Here is a 13,196-nt window from a genome sequence, read left to right on the forward strand (position 1 = left end):
CGAATGTGGGTCGTCAATGGTCGAATAGCGGTCGGGAAGAGCTTGTGTTTAGGCATGGGGTCGGGATTGGTCGGGGAAAATGGGTGATCGGACTTGATTGGGCTTGGTCGAGTTGGTTTGATCGGCAGTGGGAGTCCACCATAAACGATACAGTAATGTGAAGCGTCATGCATTTAACATCATCGTAACAAAAAAACTGTTACGATTTTTGCGGGTCATTGGAGGTCTTTTGTCTGTTGTGTGACTAGGGTATTTAGCAACTAAGAAAGGAAAGTCTAGGCTTTGCTGAGCTCTAACTAACCTATCACCATGGAGATGAGAAGCATCCCGTAACATCCTGCAGCCTGGAAAGCCCTCAACACGACGAAAGTTATGTAGTTCGGAGAAAAAGCAGCACCGACACCGAATACAACCACGAGAACATTGGAGATGATAAGTGTTATTTTTCTTCCATATCTACAAACACAGATAAACAATACATGATTAGAATATCTCAATGAGGAAACTATGATGTACTAGCACTGAGCACCAGAGTCCCGAATAATAATACTAGTAGTAATTAGTTTAGTAATGCTATCAATAACAAGAAAATGAAGAATGACAGTAATGATATTATAGTAATAATATCAATAACAATAATAAGAAGACTGATAGTAATGATAATATAGTAATAATATCAATAACAATAATAAGAAGACTGATAGTAATGATAATATAGTAATAATATCAATAACAATAATAAGAAGACTGATAGTAATGATAATATAGTAATAATATCAATAACAATAATAAGAAGACTGATAGTAATGATAATGTAGTAATAATATCAATAACAATAATAAGAAGACTGATAGTAATGATAATATAGTAATAATATCAATAACAATAATAAGAAGACTGATAGTAATGATAATATAGTAATAATATCAATAACAATAATAAGAAGACTGATAGTAATGATAATGTAGTAATAATATCAATAACAATAATAAGAAGACTGATAGTAATGATAATGTAGTAATGCTATCAATAACAATAATAAGAAGACTGATAGTAATGATAATATAGTAATAATATCAATAACAATAATAAGAAGACTGATAGTAATGATAATGTAGTAATAATATCAATAACAATAATAAGAAGACTGATAGTAATGATAATATAGTAATAATATCAATAACAATAATAAGAAGACTGATAGTAATGATAATATAGTAATAATATCAATAACAATAATAAGAAGACTGATAGTAATGATAATGTAGTAATAATATCAATAACAATAATAAGAAGACTGATAGTAATGATAATATAGTAATAATATCAATAACAATAATAAGAAGACTGATAGTAATGATAATATAGTAATAATATCAATAACAATAATAAGAAGACTGATAGTAATGATAATGTAGTAATAATATCAATAACAATAATAAGAAGACTGATAGTAATGATAATGTAGTAATGCTATCAATAACAATAATAAGAAGACTGATAGTAATGATAATATAGTAATAATATCAATAACAATAATAAGAAGACTGATAGTAATGATAATGTAGTAATAATATCAATAACAATAATAAGAAGAATGATAGTAATGATAATATAGTAATAATATCAATAACAATGATAAGAAGAATGACAGTAATGATAATATAGTAATAATATCAATAACAATAATAAGAAGAATGATAGTAATGATAATGTAGTAATAATATCAATAACAATGATAAGAAGAATGACAGTAATGATAATATAGTAATAATATCAATAACAATGATAAGAAGAATGACAGTAATGATAATATAGTAATAATATCAATAACAATGATAAGAAGACTGATAGTAATGATAATATAGTAATAATATCAATAACAATAATAAGAAGAATGATAGTAATGATAATATAGTAATAATATCAATAACAATAATAAGAAGAATGAAAATAAAATAATTGTATCAATAATAATAATATAAAAGGAAGAATAACAGGCCTAGTAATAATAAAAATGAAATTAATGATGAAATTATAACAATGACAATTCTAATAACAATAACAATGTTAATTATAACAATAAATATATGTATAATATATGATATGTCCATTTATACATTTGATGCAACTCATTATGATGCATATTTCACGCGCAAATTTGAAGAAAGGGTACAAAAAAGTCATTTGGCGAACGGTATCTGAGTTTAAAAGAGAAAATCACATTTCTGGAAAATTCATGTTCTGCCCTTTCACATCTCTATCATTAAAACTGAGCAAGGAATAACAAAATTCTGTTTGCTCAAAGGGACTTGGTAATATTGTTAAGATGAGAGATAGTGGTGCTAAGGTGGTGACTTCAATGCTAGATGTACAATTAAAGATAATTTGAAAATTTGAGTTAAAACGGACCATTATTCATGGTACAAATAGGGAAAAACTGATCTGATCGATTCCTCAATTCTCCCAACTATATTATTACAATTTAATTACATTTTAGGGGAATGGAAATCGTCACAAAGCATTAAAATGGCTCTACATACATTCCATTCCAGGCATTTAAGTGTTGACATATTTTTTTATAGCCTGTTTTATGTCTTTTTTTCATGGAAAAACGTTTGGGAAAATTAAAAAATGGTTGGGAGAATTTACTGTTAATCACTGTTAGAGGGTGTCGTACATCGACATTTTCACAGAAAACCATAGATGTCTTCGTGGTTTGAGAAATTTTTTAGGATTTTTTGCATGTCAAAGGGGGAGTACAGTAGAAGGTTTTAGTAACATTATATACAAAAATTAAGCAATTTTTTCATCAACCTTCAACAATGTTACCAAGTCACTTTAAACTAATGCTTGCATTTCCATAATTTTAGTAAACAAATTCACTGGCTGCCTGTCGTATTAACAAACAAAGTTGACAAAAGACTTGCCTCCGTTTCGTTGACGATCAGCAAAGCATGAAGGCTTCTGTCTTCTTTATTTCGGATTTTCTCTTTCAAATTCAGATACCGTTCGTCAAATTAATTTTTGGTACCCTTTCTTCAAATTCGCACCCCCCCCCCCCCTTGAGCGCCAGGGGGGGGGGTGCAAATTTTAAAATTTTCGAGGACCAAAAAAAAAAAAAAATCCACAGTCCAGTCATATCTCTCTCTCTCTCTCTAAGTGCCATATCGATTGACTTTGGCGATTATGCTGTTCCACAACCCTGGGTTCCTAGCCTTCTGTATTAGTACCACTCCCAGTTCTTTCACTCCTCTCTCTTCCAACAATTTCTGCAGACTGTCCATCCAAAGTATCCTCCTTCTTCCCCTAGTCCTTCTTCCCACAATTGTCCCTGTCAAAGCAAGATTCTCTAGGCCTTCTTTACGTGTAATGTGACCCATGAATTTCAACTGCCTAATCAACATCTCACGTATCATTTTCCTTTGCACTCCAGCTCGTGTAAGAACTTCCTCATTACTAACTCTGTCAGTCCAGGGGATTTTCATCATTCTTCTTAAGAACCACATTTCGCAACTTTCCAAACGCTTTTTAGTATCAGAGGCTAAAGTCCACATTTCACTACCATACATAAGTACTGGGTAGATGTAACAATTCAATACTCTTATTCTGGTCCTCATACTCATTGTTCGATTTGTCAGAATTTTGCCTAGCATTGAAAATGAAGATTTAGCGAGAGCTATCCTTCTCTTGATCTCTGTCTCACATCTGGCATCCTCGGTGATCATGCTGCCGTGGTAGTTAAATGAGGAGACTTGTTTAATAATCTGTTCTTTCAGTTTCAAGTTACATTTTGGACTGCTCTTCTTAGAGACCACCAGGCACTTTGTCTTGGTATAGTTGATCTCTAGTCCCATTCTCTCACTTTCTTTTACAACTACATTCAGGAGTCTCTGGAGATCTTTTTCTGATTCAGAAAATAAAATAGTGTCATCAGCATATCTAATATTTGTGATCGAATGACCACCCACTTGTATCCCATTTTCATCTTCCAATTCTCTTAGAATGATTTCACTATACATATTGAACAGGTCCGGCGACATAACACAGCCCTGTCTGACTCCCCGTCTGATGTTAATATATTCACTACACTCTCCTTCTACCCTGATGCATGCAAACTGATTTCAATATAGACTTTGTAGCAGTCTTAGATCTTTCCTATATATATATATATCAAGCTTTTTCATCTCTTCAAAAATTTCTGAATGTTTTACTTTATCAAAAGCCTTTGAATAATCAATAAAACACATATACGCGTCCTTTTGCATTTCGACTGCTCTCTCCGTTATATTTCTAACCACAAATATTGCATTTCTTGTGCCCGCATCCTTTACAAACCAAAACGTTCCCTTCCGACCATAGGAGATATTCTACTTCTTGCTCTCAAAAGCAAAATCCTCAAAACAATCTTAGTGATATGGCAAATAAGGCTGATTGTCCTATATTGCTCACAATCCACGGCTCCCGGTTTTTTGGGGAGAGTAATGAAAATGGATCTGCCCAATTCATCAGGAAATGTTCCGTCATCATATATTTTGTTAATAATTTCTGTTAATCTATCAACACCATATTCGTCTAATGCTTCAAACATTTCAGTGACCACACCATCTGGTCCAGGTGCTTTGTTCTTCTTCATCTTTGACATTGCCCAACGGACTTCAGATTTAAGAATTTTCTCCCCTTTGACTTTATCTGCAAAACTTGGCATTGGTTCCCGACTATCTTCAAAAAGTTCGCCAATGTATTGCATCCAACTACTCATTTTGTCCTTCATTTCAAACAGGATTGACCCATCTTTTCCTTTGATACAGCCAGGGTTTGAACAACCAGGCTTTTTACCTGAAATTTCATTTATTCTTTGGTAAACATTACTATTCTTATCGAATTGATTTTCAGCCCCTGGATATGTTTTTGATTGTTTCACTGCTCTTTTAAATCTACTATTTATGGCAATATAGTCTATCTGGTTTCTGACGATGTCGCCAGGACTCTTCCAAGTGTATACTCGTCTAGGGTGCTCTTTGAACCAAGTATTAGTGATGACCATGTTCTCCCCCTCACACCACTGAACCCATCTGTCTCCTCGTTCATTTCGTTCACCAATTCCATGCGGACCTACTGCTTTGCCCTCTGTACCATGACCGACTTTAGCGTTCAGGTCTCACTGAGATTTAGCTTTATCTAATGAATCATAAAAGGTGTCAATAACTTCATCAGCACTATCTGCCGTTGGTGCATAAATCACTATGTTTGAGATGTTAAAAGGGTGTCCCTGTAATTTCACTAGGAGCACCCTATCACTTACACACCAGTGTCCCAACACACTCTTTGAGATATCTGGATCCAGCAGTAAACCCACACCTCTTTCATGCTTTTCACCTCCTGCATAAATCAATCTGTAATCATCTATCACAAACTCGCCGTTATTCAGCCATCTTGTTTCATTTAGTCCCAAAATGATGACATTTAGCCTCATCATCTCTTGTTTAACATTTTCCAGCTTGCCGCTCTGATACAGTGTTCTCACATTCCATGTTCCAACTCTGATGGGATTCCTATTGCAAATAGGAGTCAGAAGGGCTCACGTTATTTACAAAACATATTCATTGTTCATTCAGTGATATATCCACAAGATTATACGTATCTGTGATGAAATATCAGTGATAAAGCAAGGTATAGGGGCGCTTGTCACCTCACCCCTTTCCCCAAAACGAATTGAAGCAAATCTAAAAGGGGAAGATAGCACGACATCGAGGAAGGGAAACATAGCAAGGGATGTGGATAAGATAAGTCACGGACTGTAAATCACAAGGTGTCGTGCAGTTTGATTCCCTGTCATGACTGTGACGTCCTTTGGCAAACTGTTAACCAGGTGTAGTAAGTGGGTACATGGTAAGATAATTTTTTCTTGAATGCAGTGTGTGTTAATAAGGGAACTTTAAAATGGAAAAATGAATTCCAAGGTCCTTGGGAAACGCCTAGATACATAATGTATCAGGAATGCCCAATTAAAAAAAATGGATCATTTTCATTATCATAAATCATAAACCTTTTCATGGAAAACCCTGCCCTACTCCATCTCCCCCATCACAGAGCATTTCTTCCACACCAGTGCCCCCCTCACCCCGCCCCCGCCCCGCGCCTCCTCACCCGTCATTCGAGCCAGAAGGGCACACATTATTTACAAAACATATTCAGTTTAGAAATCGGACCTTTTTTAACTGATGAGAGAACATAAGTTTATTCGAGAAATGTTATCGCTTCTTTTTCGTTCTTTGTTATATAAAAAACACAACTATAAAGCCAGTGCCTTTTCGTGTAATAGTGTTGACTTTAGGCCTACCTATCTGAAATTGCACCAAAAAGGAGAGAGCCTATGAGTACGCCTATGAAGAAGATGGATTGAGACAGATTGATCAGGTATTTCCGGTCACAAACCAGGTCAAACTGCAAGGAAATCCAAAAGAAAGCAACAACTATGTCATTTCATTGCCGATGTAGATTTCTTACGCATTTCGGTTAACCTTTAGATGGACGGAAGTGGCTTGAAATGAAAAAATACAAATTTCCCGTACCCCTCTCTAGATGTAAAATAGCTCATATATTTATCTTATCATAATGGTTGCTTACTTACCATCAAATAATGATGTATTTTTCAAAATTGTTAATAACAATGGCTTGCCGGATTAGTAAATGCATATTTGAAAGGCAAGATTATTGCTTTCATCATCAAGCTATTTTTTAAAGATATTCTATTGAAAGTTTGACTTCCACTTGGTTAGAAATAATCAGTCGTCATTTCTGCATATTGAAGTGCCACCACTTTCTGGCGAATAGCTGACACTTTCCTTTCATTAACAGATCTTCAAATATGAATTTAGTCAAAACAACCGTAACCGATTTCTGTCGCAATTATTGCTATTAAACACATGCTAGATCAAATCACTCTTTGCAGCCAATCTTTCACATACCAGGGAGGGCTGATATAATCAATAAACGTTTAATGAAAAGACAACACGTATCGTGCAAGAAATGTAAACTTTAATTAATTACAAAATAAGAGTGAAGAAGAAGAAGAAGAAGAAGAAGAAGAAGAAGAAGAAGAAGAAGAAGAAGAAGAAGAAAAAGAAGAAGAAGAAGAAGAAGAAGAAGAAGAAGAAGAAGAAGAAGAAGAAGAAGAAAAGAAGAAGAAGAAGAAGAAAACGTCAACGACGACGACGAAGAAGAAGAAGACGAAGAAGAAGAAGAAGAAGAAAGAGGAGGAAAAGGAATAGGAGAAGGAGGAATAATAAGAAATAGATGTGTTAGGCCTACCGACTGGGTAAGGGTGTATGCTGATAACGCCCTGTCGTGCACCCATCCTTGATCACATGACATGAAGTCATAGCGAGATCCACTCTGATTGGTGTTTTCCAAAAAGTACGCCATCGCATCACTAAACGATACCTGGGAGACATCGTACTTGTGACATTGATCGTATACAATCGTATCGTCGTCTGCTACGGAATGTGGAATGCTGAGATATTTTTTGTAGAATGCGCAATCGCTCTCATTTAATCCTAACCCAGTGCAGTCAGCATTGTTCCATTCAGATACCTATGCAAGAAGTAAAAAATAAGTATCGACTTTAAACCGCGTCTTTTGTTACAGTTTAGTGTTTAATATTCATCAAAATACAAAATATATGCAAATTTCTATTGAAGTATACTTTGATCACGTTTCTTAACTTGCAGGACGATAAATTATTAAGCGCATAAGGGAGATGTGAATTGGTAAAGCAGTAAAGAACATTACTTTGCAGTGGCGTAGATGGCCAGATGCACGACCCCGATCCCATCGAATCCCCCCCCCCCACCCCCGAAAAAGGAGGGGAGAACAGTAAAGAAAATGTAGGGAAGAGGGAGAATGACGAACGAGGAAGATATAAAGACCTCCTTCCATTCATTCCTCTCTCCCGGTCAACAAACCGATTAATACGATGATTCCCCTCTAGCGAAGCTAACAGAAAAAACACTATAAACCCTTTAAATGGGGGAGGATCCGCAGGAGGGAGGGTTGTTTTTTTTGTTTTGTAATATTCTTTATTGTATTCACTCAATAAATAATATTAATTCATACAAATTGTAATATATAACATATTGGAACCAATTACAGAGTACAAAATACAGTAATCTCAATTATATTGAATGAATTAATATTATTATAACCCCCCCCCCTCTATATTTTGTTCTGTAGTACTAGTATCTCTATTACATATTATAATTTATAACATATTGGAACAAAGTACAGACTACAATCAACTTAGTTATATCGAATGAATAAAGTTTGTTATATCCCCTACCCCCGTAAAAAACAAAACCAACAACAACAAACACAAAACAAAAACAGAAAACAAAACAAACAACAACAACAAAAAAACAAAAAAAACGAGAAAAAAAACGAAACAAGAAGACGTGGGCAGTCTATGGCAGTCGAGACTATTCTACGTTGTTACGTGAAACCCCTGGTATCGATCACGTGCGACCATCCTCCACTGGGTATTGGTGGGATTTTTTGTTTGAAACTCTGAATAGTTTTTAAATCACCGCTTTCTATTTGTAGTTGTTTAAGTTCAAGTATTGTACCATCAGAGATCTCCACCGGTTAAAGGTTAATTTAAAACTAACATTTGATTTATTAGGACCATAGTTTAGTTTTGGCAATAACCCTGTAAAAGTGTTGAAGACAAGCAAATAGAATATCGTGTTGTGAAATATTGGTCCAATAAATGAAATGTACAGCCTGCACGCTAAATCTAGGCTCGTTTGACTAACGCCACAACAATAACTTAATATAAAACAGATTGCATGATAAATACCTCGTTACCTCGTTACAACTATATTGCCTTATTTAGCTTTAGCTCTGTTCAGCTTCACTATTTTTACAACCTCACGTTACACTAGGATGTTTACACGGTGCAAAGGAAACAGTGGCGGGCGGGGTATACTAGAAATTAGGAGACAGTGAGATGAGATAGGGTGCTCAGAGAAAATGTTTCTGAACGGTTATAAAATGCAGAAATGCAGGAATTAGACCTCCCAAAACAAACTTTTCCCGATTTAAAAAAAAAAATCATATTGTTAGGAAGATAATTTTTGGTCGGGCGCTTTTTTTTTGGCAGGAGAACCCCTGAGCCCAGAGCCTTTCGAGAGATTCAAGAGGTCTATTGGAGTTTCCGAAATTATACTAAAGGTCCTCACGAAAAAAAGTTTGACCCCCCCCCCCCTCCCCCTCCCCTACCCCCTTTTTATTATAATGTTGTTTTAATAGACGCGCGCTATACTGCATCACGGGGACTCTTAAATAATGTAGTCCTCTTTGGAAAGTTTCTGGACAGTTGTCATCCCAAACTGGGTTCAAATTTCCCTCATTACTTAACATTTAGTTACGATAGGGTTCTTCTAATGTAACCTTAGAACGATAGAGGGTGTCAATCTCTTCCTACATGTCCGACAACTGTATTTATCCAAGCTCTCTTAGACATAATAATATTGTTTTACCTTTTACCGGAAACTGTAAGACAAAGACGGAAAAGGTGAGGGTGCAGACAACAAAAGTAAGAGAGTTTCTAACATCAGAAAGATATCCTCAAATAGAAAGGAGGTTATCACAGGACAACGATAACCTTTATTCGTTCCCGACAGTACCAATCAAAGAGTTATACTGAATTTGAGTCAATGAATATGAGCCTAGTTCATATTTCAAAAGATATGCTCATTTAGCTTTTTTGTGTAAAACAAGATTTACAATCCGCATATTCTGAATATCAAAACCCCACTGTCCTACCTGTAGCTAGTTGCTCCCTCTATATAGAAAAAATGCCTAATCGGTGATCATTGGTCCCCCGTGATCCTCTTTTTTTATGTCAATTGAGAGCTGAGTTGATGAGATAGCCACCTGTCATTGACCACGCTGTGTAGTCTAATCCCTCCTGGCCAAGCTAGTACAGCCGGCCTTTAAGAGAAATGCAACTCAGTCGAAAACAATAAAATACCCGATTCGAAACCCAAGTAAACGTCCAAAAGGACTGGATGTACTGTTCATTAATTTGACGTAGTCTTAAAAGTAGTTGAACACTTGAAATGATTATCAATATCCATGAGAATAAAGAAAAACTATCATTTCGTTTTGATGAGGCAATGTTAGGGGAAATAAACGTTAATTCTCAATAGAACGGTAACCATTCTATTCGTGCTGTCGGCCTATACCGCAGGACAAATAACTCCAAAATCATTTATAATGCCATATCTACGAGGAAACAATTAACAAAACTTAGTTTCTTGATAATTTGCAATTGTTGCCAGCCAAATCATTGCTCCCGCACATTTTTAATAGATTTTTCGACGTGTCTTATAAAAGAAAAGGCACATAAGCTATCCATGTGGACAGCAATAACATACGCTTGTTAAATACAACTTCGTTGGTTGTTCTCATATTATATTCTGCATCCTCTTCTTAACCTATTTTTTCTTCAAAATAGCTCAATATATTAAATTTGCAATCATTGAAGGGAAGAACTAAATCGTCATTTAACTTGAAACACAGTGGTGGGATAAAGATAATACAACAATAAGTAGTATCCTCCTGTCTCACATGGTTATTATATAATATATATACCATATAATTATTGTTTACTCAGAATATCATAAAATATAGATCATTCAATGTACATATTTCGGTCAATTGTAGATAGACTCTCTATAAATCATGTTCAAGTGAAGTACCTGAATACCTTTTTTTGTTTTACATGTCTCCTCACGACACATAATATAAACTATACTGTTTTTCGTCCTTCTCCAACAAAAGTAAAAAACGATCGCAAAACGTTTGAATATACATAAATTTATCCTATTCAGACCTGCACATGATGGTATTACGAAAATTGCTGATCTTGGCTCAACTTACCTGGCACCAATGGTCTGACGAACCTGCCAAGAAAACCACAGCAAGAACATTAGCTGCAGCTGGAAACCAAAACATAAAAACCAATGCAAAGGTGATCTTTTGGTAGGTCCCAAACTCTCCTAGAGTTAGAAGTATATCGTCAAAAGCCATTTCATTTTTCGGAGAAGAGTCGAGTATACGATATGGTATAGCGAAAACTGTGCTTCAAAGCGTGCTCACAAACGGTATATATCAGTCTGTGTGCATGCGCAATTGATACGTTCGGTACAATAGTTGGATCTGCGTCATGAAGTGGCAATATTCATCAGATTTTCAGTCAGTCACGCGATTCGTATATGATGGGCTTATTAAAATGTAACAAATACATGGACTTATCGTTCACATGTGTCTAACGTTTGGGCGTGGCTTCTCCGCGCCACGGCTGACCAATCTTCATGTTGGTCCGCAGTGGTGCTCTATCTCAGAATTAATCGACGCATGGGTGCGATGGGTCCATTGTTTGACCAGCCTAACTTTCTTTTCAAAACCGCATTAAATGTGTAAAGCTTTTGAATCTTGAGAGAATTGTATTGTTGTCACTAATCTCAAATTGTCATGACCTTTCGGGGGTCATGCAGCTCCATTTTGTATCATGCAGGAATGTATAGCTTACCCTCCACTGGCCTAGGGGTCGTAGACAAATTTGTATTAACCTTTGATCTTGATTACTGGGATTGTCAAGAACGAATTCCTCACCCTTTATCAAAAATTATCTGTATAGCGTTCAACTGTTTTGGATCCATCTGTTTTATTGTGGTTGACTGAAATTGTTTTGATGACCGGGAATTCATGTCAAAACCCTCTTTGCCACTTAATAATTGTACTCCGAATTTTCATGCTATCAAACATTATGTCATAGTCTGCTTTAGCATGCATGAATATTTCTCATCTGCACAACGAATCTCTTTGATTTGCAAAACACCCGTGTCAGTCACGCGATTCGTATATGATGGGCTTATTAAAATGTAACAAATACATGGACTTATCGTTCACATGTGTCTAACGTTTGGGCGTGGCTTCTCCGCGCCACGGCTGACCAATCTTCATGTTGGTCCGCAGTGGTGCTCTATCTCAGAAATACTCGACGCATGGGTGCGATGGGTCCATTGTTTGACCAGCCTAACTTTCTTTTCAAAACCGCATTAAATGTGTAAAGCTTTTGAATCTTGAGAGAATTGTATTGTTGTCACTAATCTCAAATTGTCATGACCTTTCGGGGTCATGCAGCTCCATTTTGTATCATGCAGGAATGTATAGCTTACCCTCCACTGGCCTAGGGGTCGTAGACAAATTTGTATTAACCTTTGATCTTGATTAATGGGATTGTCAAGAACGAATTCCTCACCCTTTATCAATAATTATTTGTATAGCGTTCAACTGTTTTGGATCCATCTGTTTAATTGTGGTTGACTGAAATTGTTTTGATGACCGGGAATTCATGTCAAACCCTCTTTGCCACTTAATAATTGTACTCCGAATTGTCATGCTATCAAACATTATGTCAAAGTCTGCTTTAGCATGCATGAATATTTCTCATCTGCACAACGAATCTCTTTGATTTGCAAAACACCCGTGTCAGTCACGCGATTCGTATATGATGGGCTTATTAAAATGTAACAAATACATGGACTTATCGTTCACATGTGTCTAACGTTTGGGCGTGGCTTCTCCGCGCCACGGCTGACCAATCTTCATGTTGGTCCGCAGTGGTGCTCTATCTCAGAAATACTCGACGCATGGGTGCGATGGGTCCATTGTTTGACCAGCCTAACTTTCTTTTCAAAACCGCATTAAATGTGTAAAGCTTTTGAATCTTGAGAGAATTGTATTGTTGTCACTAATCTCAAATTGTCATGACCTTTCGGGGTCATGCAGCTCCATTTTGTATCATGCAGGAATGTATAGCTTACCCTCCACTGGCCTAGGGGTCGTAGACAAATTTGTATTAACCTTTGATCTTGATTAATGGGATTGTCAAGAACGAATTCCTCACCCTTTATCAATAATTATTTGTATAGCGTTCAACTGTTTTGGATCCATCTGTTTAATTGTGGTTGACTGAAATTGTTTTGATGACCGGGAATTCATGTCAAACCCTCTTTGCCACTTAATAATTGTACTCCGAATTGTCATGCTATCAAACATTATGTCAAAGTCTGCTTTAGCATGTATGAATATTTCTCATCTGCACAACGAATCTCTTTGATTTGCAA

At 36.0% G+C, this 13,196-nt stretch overlaps 1 protein-coding gene across 3 annotated transcripts in view; it reads right to left on the reverse strand.

Moving 5' to 3' along the window:
* LOC115928102 (organic cation transporter protein-like) overlaps positions 1-11,402 on the reverse strand; it is a 39,495-nt gene extending 28,093 nt beyond the window's left edge. For all 3 annotated transcript variants that reach the window (XM_030994848.1, XM_030994850.1, XM_030994849.1), the window contains exons 1-4: positions 10,945-11,402; positions 7,315-7,596; positions 6,344-6,447; positions 302-456 (exon numbers count right to left, since the gene is read on the reverse strand). In XM_030994848.1, coding sequence (XP_030850708.1) covers positions 302-456; positions 6,344-6,447; positions 7,315-7,596; positions 10,945-11,094 — 691 coding nt within the window. In that variant the 5' untranslated portion in view covers positions 11,095-11,402. The remainder of the gene's footprint in view (positions 1-301; positions 457-6,343; positions 6,448-7,314; positions 7,597-10,944) is intronic.
* Positions 11,403-13,196: the final 1,794 nt, after the last annotated feature.

Source organism: Strongylocentrotus purpuratus, unplaced genomic scaffold, assembly GCF_000002235.5.
Source record: "Strongylocentrotus purpuratus isolate Spur 01 unplaced genomic scaffold, Spur_5.0 spur5_scaffold_21, whole genome shotgun sequence".
In the NCBI taxonomy this organism is placed as follows: Eukaryota; Metazoa; Echinodermata; class Echinoidea; order Camarodonta; family Strongylocentrotidae; genus Strongylocentrotus; species Strongylocentrotus purpuratus.